This window comes from Oreochromis aureus, linkage group 7 (assembly GCF_013358895.1).
Source record: "Oreochromis aureus strain Israel breed Guangdong linkage group 7, ZZ_aureus, whole genome shotgun sequence".
Classification (NCBI taxonomy): domain Eukaryota; kingdom Metazoa; phylum Chordata; class Actinopteri; order Cichliformes; family Cichlidae; genus Oreochromis; species Oreochromis aureus.
Genome location: NC_052948.1, coordinates 48,832,555 through 48,855,566, shown reverse-complemented (window position 1 = coordinate 48,855,566; position 23,012 = coordinate 48,832,555). Strand labels below are relative to the sequence as shown.

The 23,012-nt window shown below is 43.7% G+C and overlaps 1 protein-coding gene across 2 annotated transcripts in view; it reads left to right on the top strand.

Moving 5' to 3' along the window:
* Positions 1-1,116: 1,116 nt before the first annotated feature.
* The window catches only part of LOC120441280 (mucin-5AC), a 41,123-nt gene continuing 19,227 nt past the window's right edge, over positions 1,117-23,012 (top strand). The window contains exons 1-3 of one of the 2 annotated variants that reach the window (XM_039615692.1): positions 1,117-1,717; positions 8,458-12,243; positions 16,043-16,114. In XM_039615692.1, the coding sequence (XP_039471626.1) occupies positions 9,284-12,243; positions 16,043-16,114 (3,032 nt within the window). In that variant the 5' untranslated portion in view covers positions 1,117-1,717; positions 8,458-9,283. Of the gene's footprint in view, positions 1,718-8,457; positions 12,244-16,039; positions 16,115-23,012 lie in introns of both variants that reach the window. The other variant, XM_039615691.1, reaches the window with a different exon arrangement.

The window sequence follows — 23,012 nt, the reverse complement described above, 5'->3', positions numbered from 1 at the left end:
TCTAAAATCACTGGGAGTCATTATGCATTTTATGCATGTGATTGCACTTTAAATCCATACAGTTCTAGAAAAACAAAAAACAGAACATCTTAGACATTAGAAGAAAAAAAACCCCAACGAGATTTGCTGGGATGTTAATGTAAGTGTGATCGAGACGGAGGAGATGGGACAAGATAAGTGATCAGAGCTGATAAAATGGGATGAAGTGTCTTAGCCCTGAAGGCATTTAGGTGTAGGCTTTATCTCTCTATCTCTGCAGAGTACAGTGGTTTCTGCTGCCTAGCCTCAGGTAATAACAGCCAGTATAGCGATGATAGTTTCGATGTACATCAGTTGGTCAGCCTCCCCCCCTCGCCCCACCGAAAAAACAAAAAGTGAGCTTGGAACTTTAGACAGGAAAGTAGATGAGGTGAAAAGAAAAAATCTGCGATTGATGTAATACAGGTCGGTGTTTTTTCCTTTTTAATTTGCATGCACGGCACTTATGCATGTTAATCCAGAGGCCTGAAACCACGGGAGCAGTTTAACCTTCATTGACTACGGAGCTTCCTCTGCCTTTGAGGGCCATTGTCCATGTGTCTCTATTATCCTGCTGGTCACGGTTCCCCCCTGCTCTGCTGCCCCCGCTCATATGGGAGATATCTAGAATAATTCTACCTGTCTGTTCCTATCGCCTTCTCCCTGCTTCTCTCCCCCTCCTTCCTCCCCCTCTCCATGCCTGACCTTTCTGCGTTCCTCTCCAGCTGACCTTGGTGTCCTGTCAGCTCGTTCCTTTCCTCCACCTCACACTACTAGCCGCTACGTACCACCGCCCCCTTAAACAACCCCATGCTCTTCATTTCTACCCCCCGCTGACTGCTTCTTTTGCTTCTTTCGCTTCTTTCCTCCATGTCCCTTAGATCCGCCCCCTAGATCACTTTCCTTCCCTCTCTCCTCCCCTCTCCCCCTCTCGCTGTCTCCCTCTTCGCTCTCTGCAGCTGTACATACTCTGCTTTTTAATTAGACCGACTCACTAGCTCCACCTCCCCCTACCTCCTACTCTCCATCCCACACTCCTTCTCCCCCAGCCTCTCTTCGCTCCCCTCCCTCCTTTTGCTTACAAGGAGACAGGGGGCTTGCATGGCGACACGGAGAGGAGGTCATGATGAAGAGATGCAGAGAGAAAAGGCGAGAGAGCAAAAAAGGAGCAGGACGGGGAGAACTGAGAGGAGCATCTGAGACGATAACTGCCTGTTTGCTCACTCTTGCCTTCTTACTCCCCCTCCTGTCCTTTCACTTCCACTCACAGAACAAACGCTCAGACAACTAGGTAGGCACAGCGGAGCTGAGAGCCGTGAGGGATGGATAAAAGGGTTCCCACGTGAAAGGCATGAATCTACGAGAAAAGAGGAGGGTGAAATAGAGGAAGACACAACCAGAGAGGAGGAGGAGGAGGAGAGAGAGAGAGAGAGAGAGAGAGAGAAAGAGGTGAGCTGGAGAGGAAAGGGAGACAAGAGAGGAGCAGATGGACTCTGCACAGAGGAAGGGGAACGGTGCGAAGCTCACTGAGCAGCAGTGACAGAGAGGTGGGAATTTAAAAAAAAAAAGCAAACATGAATGCCAGAGGGATGGAAGAATGGGAGGAAGCGACGTGAAGGAATAGCTTGGGAAGAGGGAGCGAGCACTTGTGGGAAGACAACACAGAAGGAAAGCAGGAAGAGAGAGAGAGAGAGATGAGGTATGTGTGACTCAGTTCTGTGTCCTGATGGAAGATAGTACAGCAATCTCATCAGCAGCCTTCTCGCAGCATCACCATAGAGATGGAGAGTGAGGCAAATCAGAGATGAGGCGAGATTTAAAAAGCAGCGTACAAGTGTCTGTGTTGATTGCGTGCAGTGGACGCTGGCAGCGAGGACATATTTGACTTATTGTTTTGTTTTGGCTCCCAACAGCCCACTGAATGGTCCTCGCATGCGTGCACACACGTGCCTGCATACATTTTGTTTACATACTCGGCAGATGTGTGTGTGTGTGCACATATTCAGCAGTGGGGGTGTGCCAGTGTTGATTTGTGTGTGTGTGTGTGTGTGTGAGAAATCTAGTGATTTCTGGATTTTTGCTTTACTGCAGGTGTGGGAGTCATTTTCTGATATTGGGCAGCTTTATGAGAAGCTTTACAGAGTGAGAAGCTCAGATTGGTTTGTCGGTGGTGTGGCGTTGCAGATTCCAGCAGCGTGCTTTCATTGCACATTTGTCATGAGCAGGACTGTGTGTGTGTGTTTGTGTGTGTGCATGTGTGAGTGTTTGGAGCTATACACAGAAAGTTTAAAGAGGAAGCACTGAAAGAGGGAATTCCATTTGTATGGATCTGTGTGTGTGTTTATTTATGTGTGTGTGTGTGTGCTGCTCTGGCAACATGAGCATTTCATTCTGCAGAGTCCTCCCAGGAAAAGTGTGAAATTATTAATGCATTTCAATCATATTAACATGCTTCAGTAATCTTCTCACACATGTGAGAGTAATTGTTTCTCATAGTTTGCACATGTGTTTGCATCCATCAGTGAAGCAATCTTGTTACTGGTGCGCATGAAACAATCCCAGCCGCACACGTACTCTTTCGCGCGGGCGCACACACACACACCTCCACGTGCACACACACGTGCACGCGCCACGCGCAGGTGCAGATTCGTGCGCTCGCTTTTTCCTGTGTGAAGAAACGCTGTGCTGTTAATCCTGACTGTTGTCGCGCAAGTCTTCCCCCCTTGTTCTCTCCCTCCTTCTGCGCTGCACCACCGTATCGCTCTCTTTCATCTCATCTCTCATCTTTAAAGAGGTCAGATATTGCCGTCTCTCGGCTCTTCCGTCTAGCACTTTTTTTTTCTTTTAGCACATTGCTTTTAAAAAAAAGAGAATCTGTCATCTATCTGCGCCACTTCATTTTCTGTCTTTGCCCAGCAGAAGTTAACGTGTCCTTTTCTTTTATTCTTAATTTCATTTACGCACTTGGAGAATATGCCTATCTGCTGGCCAGGTGTTTCCACTGGACTGACAGCATGCTGGCTTCATAGGTAACACACTATGATGTACTCTTGGGACATTAGTTTGGACAGCGACGTTGCAGCCTGGCAGAGAGTAACCCCCCGAGGGGAGTGGACTGTGCTGCATACGTGTAGCATGCTGCTGTGCACTGGACATGTCCGTCTGACCACGAGTTATGTGGTGTTGCTGAATTCCCACAGAGACCTTGGGAACCTTGGAAATCTGTGGCACTGAGTGGCGAGGAGACGTGAACAGTAGGAGAAACAAACTGAAGCAGCCAGTGAAGCAAGACAATTGGGCTTGCAGAATGAGCACAAGGAAGAACAATGTTTACTCTGGCTTTCTTTCACAGACACCCAAACATTCTCAAATTTGCTCACAGTTGGCTAAGTATGCTTATCACCATCCACTGGCCTACATATAGGGATTTCATATTAGGCAGAGGATTTTGGTTAAAAGAGGACAGATGGAACAAATCATTTCTGGCACTCGCGCTCGGAAAGATAGAGGTAATCCAGCCATCCTTGAAGAAAGCTGGAACAAGTAGAGTGTCCTCTTTAGTAAGAAGCTGGTGAGAAACTTTGCGAGATAACATATCATGCATGTTTGAATGACTTTTTAAAGTCATGATAGCGGCAGGAGAAGCAAAAGTATTTGCCACCTGAGCTGTGCAGAGCATCACAGTAAAGCACTTAAAATCACCGTGGTACAGATCTGTCATTAAATCCAATTTATATAATACACTATATTAAGAGTGTTCTGCACTATAAGTCAAAATTTTTCCATTTCTGACACAAATTCAAAGACTTAGTGCTTCAAAACAAACCTGCTTTTCCAAATTAAGACATGAGGTGTGTGTGTGTGGTGGTATTATCAGGCCAGAATCTCATGGTTATGCCAAACAGTGTGAGGTGAATAATGATTGTTTTCTTGTCGCTTGGGAACAGCAGAAGCATGTAGTAAGCACAGCTTGGCCTTTGGGTCTGAAAAGCAAAGGCAATGCAAAAAGTGGCTTTAATTTTTTATAATGACCAGCAGGGGGAGACTCCTCTGGTTACAAAAAGCAGTGAGATTGTATAGAAATCTATATGAAAATAACTACAGTACGTTTCATCTGATTTGTGACTTTCATTAAACACTTTGTAACAAGAACGATCAAAGACTGCATACTCCTGATGAAGTGGAAAATCTCCAGTCTCTGCATCCAGAAGGCTAGCTCCATCTAGGCTAGTTTTTAAGTATTGTCTCGAAGATCAAGACAGCATTACCCATTTTCTCTTCCATCAGTCTAATATTTTTTGTGACGATATAGAGGGAACTTTTTGCCCAGAGATAAATAATTGTTTGTGCAAATCTGTCCATAACTCTTTTTAGACTGATCATTCTGAAAAACAAACCAAACCAAGCACAAAACCTCCTTGGTGGAGTTGCTTAGTTTAAGCCTTCTTCAGTACAGTAAAGAATGCTCACAATTAGAATAAACTGGAGGAAAAAGAAGGGTGTGTTTGTTGGACTGAAATGCTAGTGACCAGGTTTTCGTACTAACATTTTGAAACTTAAAATTTGACATTTTAACCATGGTCAATCCAGGTTTTGGGGTTGGATATCGTGAGTAGGAGGTCAAATCGGACCAGCAAACCGCAAAGCACCATTAGCTCATATGGTAGTGATCATATGGTAAATAGATGATATAACAGGGTCTGCTTTCTCATTTAACTTTAAATTTCACCGTAGTTTATCAAATGAGCACCTTACTATATTAAGAAAGCTTTTACACTAGTCATTTAAACTGTAAACTATTTAGGAAAGTGTCTGCTGAGTTCATAAATCAGATTGCAGCTGGAGGAGTCTCCCCCTGCAGGTCATTAGAAATAATGTGATATGATAGAGTTTCGTTAGAGATTCGTAGAACAAGACACATGGAGCCATCAACACCAGTAAACTGCGCAAGACCATCTTATTAATGCGTGGCGGTTAACATCCAGAGGCTAAAACTTCATTCTCAGCCACGGTGGTTACCACTTGGGCAATAGCTTTATTTTATACAGCTTGATTATATAAAACTTCCTTTGCAGCTAGAGCTTGCTGAAACACAGCTTGCCAAGATTGAAGCTGGCCAAACTGGAATGCCAGTAGCCTACATAGTCATAATCAAACAAACCGGCATTTACATTTAGACCCTATTACATAAGTGTCTGACAGGAATGACAATGGCTGTGTTCACTGTGTTGCGTTGGATATCTAATGAATTAAGAATCATAATTTAATTTGTGTTTGTTTAATTTAATTTGCTGTTAAGCATGATCAGGCTCAAGACTTTCAGCGGTGAGAGGTAGCTACAGCAGTAGTACCGTTTTCTGCTTTAAGTACCAGCACCGAGGACAATACTTTTACTTGCTTTACTTCACATACTCCCTTGCTTCTAATAATAATAATATGTTAAACCTATATATAATTCTACGCTGTTGATTTGCGCATGCATGCACAAGTCTTTTTTTTGCATTTGTAAACGCACTTGCTGGTTTTATTGTATTAGATAAAACTGAACATCCCTTTGTTTGCGAGATTGCTGAGCTGTACTACACTCAGTGCTTACCTAACAAAGTAGTCATCTGCAGGCAACTCCGAAGGAGCTGCTCTTGAATTGGAAATCTCTTTGGACAAGAACACAAACACCAAAACGGCTTATGCATTTTGCATCTCTTCTCTGAGCCGACCGTGGTGTAAATTTCTGTGACAAAGCACAGGTGTAACTCTTAACCTCCGTGTGCTTACAGGACCGATAGCTGATCATATAGGTTTTCTTATTTCCTCTCCACTTCTCCCTTAAATGCCCTGACACGCTGATGCTCCTGATTTACCACTTCACTGAACCCTAACCATGACATTTCCTCTGCTGCCAGGGGTTGCTTCCTCCTGCTTTTGCCCCCCCGCCTGTCTGTCTCCCTCCGCCTCTTCCTCCCTCCTACTTATTCCGATTCCTACTCCTCTTACTTTGCTATGTGTCTCATAGCATCTCTAAATATATCCCAGCATGTCTACCTCCTCTCCTTCCTCTTCCTCTTTCTGCCTCCTCTTCATCGCAGTCCTCTCTGACAAATTTTAAGCGTGCCTAGACAATCTGATCTGACATGTCTTTACATAACAATCCAATCCATGACACCTCCCATCCCCTCTGCACACTTAGACCCAAAAGTGTGCTACTGGCATGGATACAGTTCTCAGTATCCTTGAAATCGTCAGAATGTTATTATATCTGTGGAACCAGTCTTGACTTCTTCTATTTTGAATGTTCAGATGCGTTTCTAAGAGTCACAACAGCTTAGCACGGGATGATCAGATGTGACCTTAGCATTTTCATGATGCACACACACACACACACACACACACACACACACACGGGAAAAAGAATAGGAGGTAATATAAACAGCAAAACCTTCTTGGAGACGTAAGCAGATAGCAAAGAGACTATAGTACATCCTAAACAATAACTGCTAAGAGTTATGACCCTTGCTAGCATTATGCCACTGCACACCTTCCACCTCTTCCCTGGTGATTTATCTCTTGTCTGCCAATAAAGCTCAACATGGAAATGTCACATGTGCAAAAGGGCTGCCCTCAGCCCTAGCGGTAAGCCCATGCAGCATTAAGAGGGGGCCTGGATTCATTAAACTGTCAGCGTAAATTTTGATCCGAGGGTAGTTTGCAGAGTGAGGGGGATGAACTGTGGAAAGCACTAGACAAAAAGAGGCAGCAGAAGAGATTGCTGCAAAGCATTCGGTAGACTGGGAAATAAAGATAGAAAGATAGAGCTGAGAGTAGGTAAAAAAAAAAGAAGGGCCAGATGGGAGAAAGATGAAAGAAAGGTGTGCCCAGGGTGACACGTCTAAAATGAGTAAGGGTAATGGCCCTATGATACGTAGAGGGAAATCTGTCAGGGTGAAGGTTGAAAGGCTGCTTCGTGCAAGAAATGGGTAGACCAACGACCAGAGTGAAATTGGATATTAATGAAAAACACAGGAAGGGTAGAACCACAAATTTATCCAGGGAGAAGTGAGGAAAGGAGAAATCACCATCAAGGTCAAATGAACAGAAGCTTCTATGCTATAGATGAACCATAGCTTGTGTTTATGAGCCTCCGTAGTGCACCGTCACCCACGCCCGCATCTGAAAAAATGTGTACCTCAACTCAGAGTCATTTGCTTTTTCCGGATGATTCATAGTTAAGCGGCTCATCTGTATACATGGCGGCGATAAGAAAGTAAAATGAGAAGGAATCCCGCGGTTTGTTTCTAAATCCATTAATATATCACAGTGCGCATGGTTGATATTTCCCCTCAAGGCTCTATCTGCTGTGACTTTAATCATAATTAATCCAAATAACCATGTTTTTAAAGGGGTTGACGGGAGGGGGGAGGGGGGACAGTTGTGACAAAGATCCTCCTCTTCAGTGGAAAGAAAAGAGAGGAAAGCGAGGAAAACAGTGGATGTAAATAAAAGTGGCAGCCCCTCGGGTATCTCTCTCCCTAAATAACCTGGGAGCTGTGAAGGAGTCACTAATTACCCCTCCCACAGAAGATGGGAGGGTGGGTGGGGTGAGGGGAACAGAGTAACAGCCAGTCACACTCGCACAACAGAATTAGCCCGAGCCTGTCAGTGTCAGAGGCTATCACGAGGAGATAACGAGGAACAGATCCATAGATCGTGTAAGGCAAATGACAGCATCACGGCCGGCTGCCTGTTTCGCAGACAGGAAATGAAGTGATATATACTGCATGTATCAAGGCCATAGATCGTCAAAAACAGAGCACGGAATCGGGGTGACGAGAACATACTACTAACTGCAGCATGGCGGACAGACTGTCACAAAATGACCAGATGAATCAGAGAGGATGTCACCATGGCAGATCATCAAGAACTGATAACAGGGCAACAGACTGTAAAACATGGAGGAAAAAGAGAAATCCAAGGAATATGACAACAGTCATACTGTGTGCCCATGAGCAGGAGTGATACTCAATGCAAAAATTATTGCTGCCACTAAAACACGGCTACTTTTAACAATACTGAGAGGAAAGAGCATAAAAAAGGAATAAAACATTATACACCCCCCTTGGCCAGTGTGAATAGGCCTTAATTACAATCTCTTTTCACTTGTTTTCAGCTTATATTTCTACACTGCTGATGATACACCGAACCTGTTTTTCTCTCTCTTTTCCAACCTCCATCCTTTCAGCACTTTTTCTGAATTCATGTCTCCTTTTCCCATTCTGTGTTGACCCCCGCTCTCATGCATTTCAAAATAGCTGCCTATCTTACATCTTCTTCATTATCCGGAGGAACGAGCACATTGTGTTTCGATGGAAACTGAAGCACAATAATATGGAAACAATTACAGTCTCTTATTCGTCTCTCTCTTTATCTTTCTCCTCTCTTTAGGAACTCATGCTGCCTTCGACCATGAGAGAATGAGTCACGGAGAGAAGAGCTGAGAAAAGAAAGAAGCAGAGAGAGAAAAAGAAAGAGATAAAAAAAAATTTAAAAAGGAAGCAGAAGAGACCAAAAAAAAAAGTTAAAAAAGACCAGATCATTATGGGAACGCAGTCAAGCCAATCCCGTACTTTGGCCATCCAATCTCCTGAGGGCCCAGGGGACAAAGCAGGTGGAGAAGGAGAGGCTGCCAAGTAGACCAGCCAATGTGATGGACAGACAAAGGATAGGCTGCATTCCCTTCCTCTCCACTTATCTGCAGGTAACCTCCCTGGCCTCTGCAAGAGTTCTTCTTGCTGGAATGTTAAAGAGAAATGTGAATAAGAGGCAAAAAATAAGTGTACAACTTCAGAAGACATGAAACAGCATGGACATTTTAAAGAATATTTGATGCTGCATATATTTATTTTTATATAAGATTTTAAAGGGAAGTTTAAGACAAGTTTTCTCACAGATATCTATACTATACCTTGAATTGGGAAAATGGTAATCGATCTTTTCTTGAGGACAATCTTATTTGCAAAGGAAGTCCTTGGTGTACAGATGAGCTGAGCAGCTAAATGCAATACTGTATAGAGACTGCTACATCTACAGTATTTTCTGGGATGAAAGTGAAACGTAGTCAGTCAATCGTATAGATCTCTCACTGTTACACTGAATATATAGTAATGGAGAGATCGCTTTCCTTGTTGACACACTAACACAAGAGATTCTCCACAACAGCAACCTGCCTTCACAGTGTGTGGATGTTGTGGGAGCGAGAGAGGCTGGAGAAATGGTGAGCAAAGAGCCTGACCACTTGCTCACAGGCCAGACCAATGGCAAGAGCAGCTTGGCAGACAAGTTACCTGGGACAATGACCGTGCGCTCTGTGCTTCTCAATCGAGACTCCCCCGATATTGAAAGTCGCCTCAAGCGGCGCCGCAACCGCACCCACCAGGTCCGCTTCAAAGACCTGGAAGATGGTAGCAGCAGCAGTGGCAACAGTGGAACAGGGGAAAACAATAGCCATCAGAAGCCTGCCAAAGACTGTGACAGTCCACATCCTCTTCGCAAACACAGCAGCAGGTCCCCCCTGCCATGGACTGACAGGGATAGGCCACAGACCAAGGATCTACCTGGCCAAACCTCTGTGGTTGGGGCTGTGCGTGGTGACATGGCGAGCACTATAGAGGTGGTGGCTGCCTTTTTAGCTCGAGCGCCTCCTCATCCATTGACACCTGGTCCTACACGTCGAACCTGGGCACCACCACAGGCTAACTCTCTAACCTTGCCAATGACACGCAGGCCCAGTACAAGCACCAGCACAGCCATTCAGACCTCCCCATGCCTGAAAAAGCCCCAATCTCTCTCTTCCTCCCACACTCGTAGCCACAGCCTTGGGGACTCAGTTGGGGTGGATGGGGATGACGAACATGACTCTCAAGACGAGTTCCTTACTCACAACCATGTGTTGTTACCTGCGTCCAAAGATCAGAACGGCCCTCCTGGCCCAGGGGAGCGAACTGTGGTGGAACGAAGGTCTAAAGTATCAAGGACAGAAATGAAGTCTGCTGTAAAAACCTCAAGGCACAGCTGCCCTCCTTCAGTCCTTCAAAATGCTGAGCCATACCACTGTTCCTCTGTATCCTGCCGAGATGGACCCAAACGTCAGGGAAGCAGTACTCCCTCAGCGGTCAGGAGGAGAAAGCGTCTAAACAGGACAACGAGTGATCCCGGAAAGGAAGTGCACTACTGCACCACTCCCACACAGACTGAAAGTCCCAGTCCATCCCCACCCCCTTCAAATGCCAAACTCTGTACCACTCAAGTTCAGACTGAGAGCCCATCCCCTCCTTTAAGTTCAAAGTACTGCACCGCCCAGAGTCAAACTGAAAATCACCATTCTCCACCTTCAAGTGAGGAACAACGCACAACCCAAATTCAGACCACCAGTACCAATCCAACCCTACCTCTGAATGCTGAACAGTGTACCGCTCAAATACAAACAAGCTCTCCCAGTCACTCTTCTCCTGATTGTAAACTTTCCACTACACAGACACAAACTAAAAGCCCGTTTGCTTCCCCACCTTTAATACCATCACCCAGCTCAGTGCAAACTCCGTGCAAGCCTATATCCCCAACAGTGACTCCAGACCCTCCTACTACCCAAACAACTACTGTGCCTTATTGTACATCTCCCCCACCTACAAGTGCACCAATACAAACCCCTGAGCACTGCACAAAGCTACCTTGTACTTCTCCAGCCAAGTTAGCTTCCACAACCCCACCTCCTCCCAAAGCACTTTCCATTCCTTGCTCCACTTCTGTACCTACTGTTACCCAACTCCCGGTCCCCTATTACACTGTTGTGTCCCCACCAACAACACCCAGCACAGCCGTGGTCTGCTCCAGTGCTTCTTCAGCTGCATCGCCATGCCCCACCCAAAACTGCACCCCCCTTACGTCAAACATGGTGTCATCCCCTCAGTTAACCCGCTCCACCCCTACCCCAACTATAACACCCATTATAACTCCTGCTGATCTCACCAAACATCCAACCCCTGCCCCAAATGTAATACATCAACCACCATCAGCAGCATCAAATACTACATCTTCATCAAATGTAACTCCCTGTACATTTGTTACTCAAACTGCCATATCTTGCACATCCATATCATATTACACAACTACACATGCAGTTGGTCCCCATGCACCTCACTTGAATCCAACTGCACCTTCTTATGCCACAGTCATTCAAACTGTCTCTCATTGCAACATCCCATGTCAAACTTTGCAAAATACCTCTTCTGCTTGCACAGGCATAACCCCTTATTCCTCCCCCGTCCCAAAACTGAAATCTTGCACTTCCCCACCTCCGCTTGTGAAAACCTATGCGTCCACTCTTGCAAATGTTCAACAATGTGCAACACCAACTAAAGCCATTCCTCTGTACTCTTCCACATTTCGTGCTGCACCACCATACACCCCCCCTTCTCAGACCCCGTACAATGCTCAGGATAAGAGGGGCATTCGACTTCCACCTCCTCCTCCACCGCCTCCACCATACACACCACGAAAAAAGGGAAATGATCCGCCAGGTCCTGCAGTCCGAACACCCATGCTCAGGGCAGACAGCAAGGTCAGCAACAAAGATAAAGATAGAGAGAAGGAAAAAAAGGAGGATATAAAAGACTCACCAAAGCTCTGTGAGAGAGCCAGCTCTCTGAAGCACAGAGCTCAAACTCCGCCAGTTGCTGTGATGAAGGGAGAGAAGCAGTCCTCCTCCTCCTCCTCCTCTCCTGCCAAGGCCTGTTTTAAGCCCAGCTGTCTTAGCTCAGCCCAGGCTCAGCTTGGGGCGCTACACAAAATGCTCTGCTCAGGAGCCAACGTCAGGCCGAACACCCCCAACAGCCAACACGCTCTCCCTCCAAATCAGCAGGGATGCTCTGGATCCAGGGGCTGCTCTGCTTCTGGGGGGCGGCCTACAGCTGGGCCCCTGACTGCCACCCAGGCTGATACTCTGAGACAGGTCCAGGAAATTCTGGGAGGGTTGGTGTCTGGGGCCAGGTGTAAATTGGACCCATCCAGGGTCACAGAAAAGCTCTTGAGTCCCAATGGCCCCCTGCATGATATTCGTAGCTTGCAGACTCAACTTCAAAGCCTGGAGGGGGTCCTGGAGACCAGCCAGAACACCATTAAGGTCCTGCTGGATGTCATTCAAGACCTTGAGAAGAAGGAAGCTGAGAGAGATGGGTGAGGCTATATTTAATTTCAGTGAGACAATTTACATAATGAAAAAGTGAACCTGCTTTGAATGTTATCAGACCATTAAATGACTGTTATCAGTTGTAATCACCCACAGACCACGCGTGCCCTGCTGTACCCACTAGTAAGCCAGGAGTTTCAGTATCATTCTTTCTGATCACTGGTTGACAGAAAGTGATTTAGTTTATGGTAGCCATGTGAATAACACATATAAACTCTCCAGTGTATGTTTCACCCTGGTAAGACAGAAAATTGAGACTTCTAAATTGTGATTATTATGAACAAGTATGTTTAAAGTGAAACTATGATCTTTAAGTGCTTCACTTGAGACTTTGGTACCTTTGGGGCATTACTATAACATAACCAAACAACAAGTGACCAATAAACTTCGTATCAACAGTAATAGAAAACAAAGAGAAAGCACAAGTCTCATGTGCACCTGGGTTCATCTGATTTATAAAGCAATAATGTACTACTAAGCATATTTGTTGATGATCTACTGGCTGTATTTTTTGTCACAATAACAACTGATAATTGACATTTTACAGTTTCTCTCAAACATAGAAAAAACACTATAATCAGCCTGCAAAAGACTGTAACTTGACCCTAACCTTTCAGAATAGGCTTTTGTCTCAATGAATAAGTTACTCCTGCCAAAAAATGACAAGCTCATTTGACACCGTGCAAACCAGAGTCATTAGAATGTTTCTGTATTTGGTTGAAATAACTCTACAAGTGAATTACTCATCTTCCAATATCCCTAAAAAGTTCTGTTCTACATGTTTCTATTGACAATGAATAACTATATTGCACTCGGCTTATTTTCCTGACGATAACTGAGTGCTGTTGTGTATCAAAGTGAATTCAGATGATTTATCATGCAGTGTTTATTGCATACTTTGTAGAGCAAAAGTACACATACATTAGCATGTAATGTGATGTATAAAAATTTCCTGCAATTATCATACAACATAGTAAATTACAGTAAACAGACCGTAAAATGTAAACATAATTGCAAAGACGCCCCACCCCCCCACCAACCACCCCACCACCACCACATAGATTATCATCAGCACATAGCGTGGAAACAAGACACGGTTTTCTAGTATTCTACATCAATAAACAGAGCTGGAATCACTGGACATCCTGTTACTCTGTTGGCCACAGATTCTCAGCCACCTCACACCTAATGTGCTCGCTTTCAGTGTAATAGAGAAAGAACCACTGTATGCTGCATCCGTCCTCTGCACTCTCCCGCATCTTCTTATATTCATGGCAGGCTGCCTACCCTATAAAATGAGGTAGTTTTTCAGTGTTAACAAACTGTTGTAACTCTGTTGCACTCAAGCTCTATAAAATATGTACATACACCTGGATCACCAGATTTTGGTTTTCTGGTTGACTATTCTTCATTTAATGACATACATAATAAAGTGCAAAACTATTTGAACAACATAAACAAGTCCTCTTTTAATTACAAAGACATGCCAAGGTTGTTAGTTTTTTTGCTTATATGTCCTAAAAGAAAATTAGCAAATGCTAAATGACAGACGATAACTCTCTTTGATGTGCATACATTTAAAGCTGAAGGTTTTCAGATATTGTTTTTGACAGTTTTGATTGTTATTGAACAATTGAGCCAAAGAAACTGGGAACAACCGTACTCTAAAAACTATGCAATACACATGCATGCGCAGATCTTACATGACAGCAGGGTCAGCACATTTTGATGGTTTGATGGACTGTTCCACAAGTAGAGACATTATCTATTTTAACAACAAATGAACTGTAGACCATTATGCTTAGTCATTTGCCTAAATGTGCCCAAATATTTGCAAATGGTATAAAGACTTAGCAATGTTCTTTCTGTAGTGCAGAAGAACAGAAAAGTTCTCAAGTGAAAGCTAATTCCTGCATACTGACTCCAGACCTTTGTAATCAGCAATGTTTTTAATGATTGTCACCCTTTTGTCAATTGCAACTGACATAATAACATTCTTACTGCTGCTGCCTTCAGAACAAGTGCTTGAAGGCTTCTGGTTAGCCCTGGGCTAACCTAAATGTGGGATTTTGCAAAGGCTAGCTTAGACTCATGAGTCATGGCCTTTGGTCTAAGCTAGCTCATTTCCTGAGCTTGCTTTGGCTGTTGGCCTTTTTAAAAAATCACACAGTCTGGAATTTAATTCTAGAAATTTCACACACTAGGGAAGATGGCCCCGGATCACACTATTGTTCTTTGGCACCACATGCCCAAGGTGGTTTCCAAAGGTAGTGTTAACAGTAGTGTGAAAGGTGCTGCTGCCTGGGGTTAAATCAAGAGCCTCAAAAGGGCTTGTTTGGTTTTAAAAGTAGTGTGAAAGCCCTGGGCTAAAAGAGGAGCTATCCCACAACTGAAGCTGTAAATGTGAAATGACTGCAACCCTTGGGCTAGTGGAACTGTAAACCCAAGGCTACCAGAGCCTTGCAGCACATTTCCAAGCACAGTGTGAGAAGCCATCTGTTAATTTTTAACAGTCAATCGCTCAGCCTTTATTAAATTTAGAAAGATGGATAGATGGATAGATATCAAAGCCAGACATAACAGTGCTTTGCACTAATAGACTGTCTCTTCTCTCATGGAACGGAGCAGACAAGTGGGTTGTTGTAGGCAGATTATTCTTCACCAAAAAGGGAATATCCACAGCCCAGCAGTAATAACTTTCCAGCATCGTGTGCTCTGAATATTACAGATAGATGGTTGTTGTGCCTAAGCTTTGCTGTGATGAAGCTCCTCTATTTATAGCCAATCCCCCTACTGCACACAGTGTCAATACAAAGCTCTGTGGACAGAACACAATATAAATTTGGTTAGAGTGAAAAAGGCAAAAGCTAAAACAGCAGGTTGAGCGACAGAAAGAGGAAAACGCAACACCAGATTGAGCACAGCAGACAAGAAAGCATGGGAGCATCTGTAGTTATTTTTACGACGTCTCATGTCAGTCAGGCAAGTGTCAGCTCTCAATATGCTGAGGAACTGATCTCATGTCAGACCACGGGGAGGCTTATGGGAGTTTCGGCGCACCTATTCCGCAACGGCTTGTTCCTCATGCATGTATGCAGCAGGCAGGAGAGATTGTCATCAAGTGGTTTCAGATGCTCCATGCCTCTTTAGTGTAAACCCGTTTGCCATTCTCATCAAGTCTTTAATTAATCTGCTTCCTACATTGTAAGCTGCTTAGTAATTTCTTCTGCCTTATCATTCCAAAATAGTACATGTTTGCGGGGGGGACGCGGAAAAAAAAAATCATGGATACACAGGAATGGATGCGTGTCTGTGAATCCATGGAAAGACTTGACTGACGTCTGAGCAGCGTAATCCAAATCACAGTGTTAACACTAATGCCAGCCCTTTGAAGACATCTGAACATGTGACCGAACAGCCTACTGTCTCATAAAGTGACACATCTCGCATGTTCCAGTATTTAAATTCAGTCTCGGCCTTGTGCACGCAGACTTGACTTCTACCTCATAAGCATTATTTTATGCCTGGAGTGATATAGTGACTCATGGTTTACGTAACCGACCGAGCCCGTTAGAAGGGGTATCGTTCATTAAAAAATGATCAGGGGTGATTTCAGGGAGGAGATTGGTTTATATTCAGGACTTCGTGTGCCAAAAATTTGACTCAGCGAGGGAAAAACGATAACCTCAATATGTCTTTGTGGGCTCGCACAAACACACAAACACAAAAGCATTCCTCTTTTATTTTTTTCCCCTGATATGTCATCTCTGTGCTTCTCAACAGAAGACATTCCTACAGAACCGGACAGGACATTGAGAACTGTGGGACCTGCAGGGACTGCGCGTGCATCATCTACAGGTACGTGGATGTACGCATGTGTGAAATCTGACTGTTTATTGCTTGCATCACACGTGAGCACCGAGCGCACAGAGCTTGTGTCGGTGCACAGTTATGTGCATCACGCTGTCACTTTGAGTCACGTCAGATTTTGGAAGTTCAGTTTTATGGCTTGGTAGGATTGCCATTCTGCTCTGTGTGACAGCACGGCCGGATATAAAGCACTCCGAGTATGGCCACTCATTGCATAGACACCGCTGCCGGTTTTGATCACTGAACGCATTTACAAGAGCTGCATTAATCGCAATCATTCTCCTGCTCCTCCTCTAATTTAATAGGCTAAACAAGAAACACAGACTTAAGTCATGCACCCGTGTTCAAACTCTTTTTTTCTCCCACTTCCCGTTTTGCTCCTCTCATTTTTCAACTCTCATCATCTCTCTTTTAGACACTCAGACACTCACACACACATAGAGTGACTCCAGAATCATTCTGCTCTGAGATTTGAATTAAAATCAGTCAATTAACAAACAGGATTTCACACTTTGTGAGAGGGTGAAAAAAAGAAAAGTGGGGATTGTGACAAAATTGAAATCCATGTCTCCTGCTTGTACATGTCAAAAACTGTGGGGGAGGGGAGGGGGTCCTTCAGAGAGGAGACAAGAGGAGAAATGAAACCCGTGATAGGATAGGAGGAACACAACTCTGTTGCTTGTGAAGCTTGCACACAAGAATTTCACTCGCATGTACTGTACCAGTGTACCTGCACATGTGATGTGACAATAAAGGTGATTTGATTTGATTTGATTTGAGGGGTGACAAGAGTGCTTGCATGCTTGGATGTAATTTGATTATAGCGGGATTAAAGCAGTACTCTGATTATTAAAACTTTCATTTAAACACCTCGGAAGGGGGCTAGGAAATTATTTCATAAATCTGTGAACGGATAACTCAATTAAGGAGACAAGATTCATCATCAGTCTTTTTAATTGTGGTCTGGAGCCGTGAAAAGTGACATGCGTTCACCTCAGACTGATTACTTCCAGTGATTCGATTCCGTGCCCACTCGCTCGTTTGTTATTTATTATTTTTGCACCACTAATAAGGTGTTTCCTGTAGCTGCGACGTATCCTCGACCTTAACTCCATTATCAAGCAAATGGCATTATAACTGAAGCTAGTTACTGTAAACCACATAAATGATTCAATCAAACTATTATCCTAATCTGATTGTGTTCAGTAATTTATTTATACTGTGTGTGGAGAGCCCCTCCGTCAAAACACATGGAAAAGACAGTGGGGGCAACACTTGAGGACGAGAAAGCAAAAAAGAAAAGAAAAAACAGAGAGATCTAAGAGAAAAGATCTGAGATTTAAAAATGAAAGAAGAAAAGAGGGAGAAGAGGCCCATAAGAAAAGTGATTGAGTTGGAACCTAAACTGGGGTTCATCTTGAAATATTGCCACATTACTCCTCGGGAATGTCTGAAGCAGCGACACTTCCTAATGTTAAAGCAAAAAAGAAGAAGAAGAGAGATTCTAAAGTTATCACTCTGGGATGTTCTTCACAGTTTTTTTTTTTCTCTCGGGTTGCAGTTCTGAAATATTTGACTTAATACTGCGACCTGCCGATGACATCGCAAGCCTCGGTTTTATGGTCAGATGAGGACTTATCAGTCAATCTGCGAGTCGACATGTTTCTCTCATGTGTGACAAGAGGATTTTCCTGCCTTGAAAGGGGGGAGGAGATTCTCTTTTCTCCGCGGCTCAAGTAGAGCCGAGTTTAGAAAAAGAGAACTTGGCAGCAATAAAGAAGAAGGTGAAGATAAAGCGTAGCCTGAAAAAGTGAGTGATGGAAAAGCCCTGAAATCTGACAAGGCAGATTTCATCAATTAAGAAGCTTCTTGGAATCTTAGTCTTCGAAGAAAAGCCCAGCTCAGCACGCCGCACTCTGTCAATCTAGTTGAAAAGCTGAGACGGGAGTTTATTCAGAAAAATAAATTCCATTTCAGAATTTTTGTGCAAGACTATTTGTCATTGACAAGTCAGCCACAACAAATTTTAGACGAGTAACGTGACCGAGATTCATTTCATAGCGAAATATATTTTCAAAGCGAAATAAAGAGTATTTATTTTCACGGATCAGATAAGTACTTGTATAAAAAGGGTCGCAATAAGCTCACAAGTCAATACCGTTCAAATCAAACCATTGTTTTGGTTTGTTGGCCGGCAGCTCGTACATGTTCCTCAGGCATGTGGTGCTGGTGCTTAGCCTTTGATAAAAGTGGCTGCATGCTTGCCACATCAAAAAGGAGCCAGCTGAGGTGGTTTGGGATGGATGGTTGGCTGGATGGATGGATGGATGATGGCTGGATGGATGGATGGATGGATGGATGGATGGTTGGCTGGATGGATGGATGGATGGATGGATGGATGGATGGATGGATGGATGGATGGATGGATGGATGGATGGATGGATGGATGGATGGATGGATGGATGGATGGATGGATGGACGGATGGATGGCTGGATGGACAGGCCACACGTTTGGGTCCAAAGTTCAAACTACTGACCTCAGTGGCTCTGCAAGGGTCTAAGGCAAGAAACTACACAAATCCAGATTTTTCCCCTGATGATTTTCTTCCTCCAGTAATGACCCCCAGCCTCCACTGCATAATGCAGTGTAATGTTCAGGTTTCAAACCTGCTAAAATGCGACTAGATTATTAAAAGGCAGAGAGGCAGAGCTGGTGCCAGCACTGGCAGGGCAGCGGCAGAAAAGAGGAATTTTCTGCATTTTTGATTCACTGCACTCTGTGCTGTTTTTAGTTTTTTTGGCTGTATCACACAGCTGTTTCTGGTAGGGACACAAGCTGAAACCATAGTATTTTTTTGTGTTAATGCACATAGATTTCATCTACATTTAATCTGATTTTTCTTCCATTGCAGTTTTAAGGAAAGGTTTTGAGTTAAATCGTATACCTGGCGCTCGCTGAGCAAAACTGAGTTGAAAGATACAGTTCTTTATTTGTCCTGAGTGATCCTGATATCCCATTAACAATAATCATCAGTGTTTGGCTTACAGCTTGCAGGTGGAAAGAGTTAATGCAACGATACATTCTAGTAGAGAGTCTGCAGTTTTCAAACACAGCAATTACGCTTTTGATCCTGTGTAGTAAGTGTTTTTTCTCCTGATTGCCTCAAAGGTCGAGAAAATCCATATTATTCTTTTCAGACTTTGCTTTTGTGACCAGGACAATGACATTTTTAAATTTAATTACTGGTTACCAAAGGGCAGTTTGAGGCGTAATCAATCAGAAATAACAAAGAACAAAAAAACCCCAAAACACCCAACTTATTGTCTAGGAAAAAGTTATGTTACGTAATGATATGTGTGAGAGTGGGATTGTAAAATTTGGAAAAACAAAGGACAAAATCTAACCCTCACTTTAATGCAGGCACCAAGCTGGATATGATAAGCATCTCTTTAAAAAAAAACAAAACAAACACCTAACAACATCATGAATATGTTAAGCACAAAGTTGTTATGATACATGTGTATTTGAGCATGCCTTTGTGTGTTTGCGCACAGGGCTTTGTTCTCTAGTTTCTCAGGACATCTTTCGGGGCAGAGCTTATATAAAAAATGCTAATGACACTTTAAGCATGCAAATGTAGATACTAGTGGCTACAGAGAGTAACACTCTGAGCATTTTGTACCCAAACATGGTTCATAAACAAGCACTTCATTTGTTCTGCCTTTTTTTTTTAAGGTCTCATTTTACAGGACGAATAATGCATGATGTATCTGATGCTATTTATCCAGCACCAGTGGCACATTAACTGCATATTAAAATGTGAATTCGATTGTGTGGCCACGCAGGAGTGTTAATTAGTGAGTGCGTTTGTGATTTTTTTTTTCCCCTTCTCTCCCTGTTATTCTTTTTGCTAATGGCGAATGTGCTGTATGAAATGAAGTAGGGAGGTCTAACAAGGAGCTGTTGTGCTTAATCCCCGTGGAGTGTACGGAGACAGCAGCCTAATCAGATCTGTACTCTGCTGCTTTATCTCTGCAACTGCTCTGTCTATTGCTCGATCACGCGTTTCGCTGGAGGAGCTTGATGGGCCGCGACTCTGAGATGGATTAATGACTCCGTGGACGATATGTTTTCATCTGAACTATGAGTCTACTAAAGTTTGTTCTTTTTTTCCCCTTTCTTTAAAACAAAGCCGTCGTCGCCTTCAGTGAACACCAGATAATTGAGGAAAAAAGGAGTGCTGAGGAAGCATTTGTGCCTTTCTCGCTTTCCTTTCCGCTGACTTTTATCCACGGAGATGTCACTCGTGTTTGTTGCCAGTCTTGTGCTGTGGCCTCGTTCCACGCTCATATTGTTTTCTCTCCATTGCTCTCATTTACAGCCTAGTCAGACTCTTTAAACATTTGTCAATGAGTCGCTGTTCACATCAGTGATATGCATATGCATGCCCAGGCGCAGTGGTGACAGAGGATTTCTTTTGCTTGTCTCGTAAGAATCGGGCTGTAGACTGATCCATCGGGATGATTTGAGATGAACATTTTGTGATAGCGCCTACAGTAAGAGTTCTTCGCTCCCCAATCCCACCACACACTGACCGTGAATCAGCGCTTCCTGACGCACAGCTCCACTGGCACAACATTGCACGACAGATATTCGCACGCTGTCCCTCGATTGTGATAGACCCCAGAGAGAGCCGGCTGAGAATAAGAGAGTCTGGAGACTGGGCGTGGGAGATGAATTGTGGATGACTCTTGATGCATCTCAATTTCTCCTTTTTTTTTTAAATTTTGGCAAGTGTCCCATTCCTTCTTCTTTTACTTCTTCTTCTTTTTTCCCCTGCACAAATGCCTAACTCTTGTGTGCAGTGAAATATTAATCCACATCAAGAATTCATCACAACGGCTTTAAAAGATTTTAAAAAGTAATAATAGTGCCGGGGGAGACTCGGAGTCATCTCTTTGTTGGCTCGATATGGGTGGAAGATGATTGCCAGAGACGCTTGTCCAGTGGATTTCTGTGATGGAGCAGCTCTGCATGCCTTGCATGATTAAACATGCAGCACATTGCAAGCTGAGTTTCAGACAGAATTAATTGATTGAGAGAACAAATTGATTGGGTTTAAAAAAATATATAAACAGCATGTGGCTTTTTTGTGATTCTGTCAAGCTGTGCAGGCCTGAACAAGGGAATAAAGAGAAGTACACTAAAGTGAAGAACCTAGTAAGAAAATTCATATTGTCTTTGCAGTAACTCAAGAGAGTGTTAAGAGTTGTGGGCTGTGTTGCATAGAGCACTCATTCATACTACTCTTGGCCTCTGTAATATGCTTCTGTCTCCTTCCCTATCGCCAGAGTGCCACTTCACAGCTCGGCTTCACGTTTCTTTCCACCGCCTTTGAATCACCTTCTCATCTGGCCCAGAAGGGCGTAGCAGTCCAATTCAAATATTCTCCACATGTTCCTAACTGTGGCCCATAGCTACCGACAGCTTCCCATTGTCCTGCTTTTATCCAGAGGAATATGCTATTTTACAGGCATCAGAAAGAGGCGCCTTTTCCCGCAGATTGGTTGTGTCACTTCCTCTGCTCTGCCCCCACTTCTCCGTTTTTTTCCCCCTCTGCCTTGAATATAAATACATTTCACACCTAAATGGGGATGAGGTGAAGTGGTGCAAACTGGCAACTCTGGATTGGGCATAGCAGCAGCAGGAAGGAAGGATGAGAGGAACGTCAGAGAGGTGTTTAGTGGGAACAATTGCTACTTACAGCACTGGATTCCCTTCAATAGATAAATGAACCATGACCCCAACAGGTTTCTATGCACACTTTACTGAGGCAAATCAACAATTGCACTATACATGCGGTATGCAAATCCGTGGACACTTGTCCGAAAAAATCTGCACCCCGATGTACACATATTTAACAGAGCTCTCCTTGAAACACAGTGATGTGTGAACTAATTATAGATGAACTTCTTATGTTCACGTACACAAGGATATGTCTGAACCTGTATGTAGCCTCCAGCCTTTCATTAAACATTGACAATTCTCTTCCATTATCATAACAGGGAGTGAGAAGACCTGACTGAATAGAATATAAAATGAATTCTCAGGGGGGAAAAATACAGAAGTGAAGAAAGAGGAGGAGGAGAAGAGTGCATCTGTATTTGAAGAAGCAATGAAGCAAAGCGGGGAGGAAGATGAAACACAAAACCTACTTTTACGTTTTATGAAACATAAACCATACAAAGTATAAATTATTGACAGAGGGACCTGAGTGTGTTTGTGTAAAAGAGAGTGAGCAGACGTCGTCCAGACTTGACTGTCACATACAGCGTCAGTCTCACAAATCAAGCAAACTCCATCTGTTCCACCATTAATCTGATTTGCTTCTACATTGCAAGACCGAGTCTGCAATCATTTAAGTGAATGGTCCTTATTTTGAGGGGTTCCTCCACATCATCTGTGAGGCAGCAGTGACAGTTTCGAGAGCAATGCAGTACTAGTACTGTGATTTGTGACCTCAAAGACGGTGTAAAGAACCCTCCACTGAGACTGAGCTTCCTCTGCTGATGCTAACATGCCTGTGATAGTAGGCTCTACAATACTGTCCTAAATGTAAAAAACTGTAAAGCCTCGTAGCAGGTTTCTGCTTGTTTATTCTTCTTTACTGTTTATTTTGTTTTATGGCCCACAATTTTAACATTCTGGTGTAATGTCAAAGCATTGTCTACAACTGCAGCACACACCTTTTTTTTTTCATTTTTCAGAAAAAAAGCTCTACGACCCAGTGAACACCTGCTTATTCATCACCAAACAGCAGGCAGATGTAATTAAGGTCCATCCACTTATCTAGCAATTTGCTTGTCACCCCCTGGGCACTAGTTG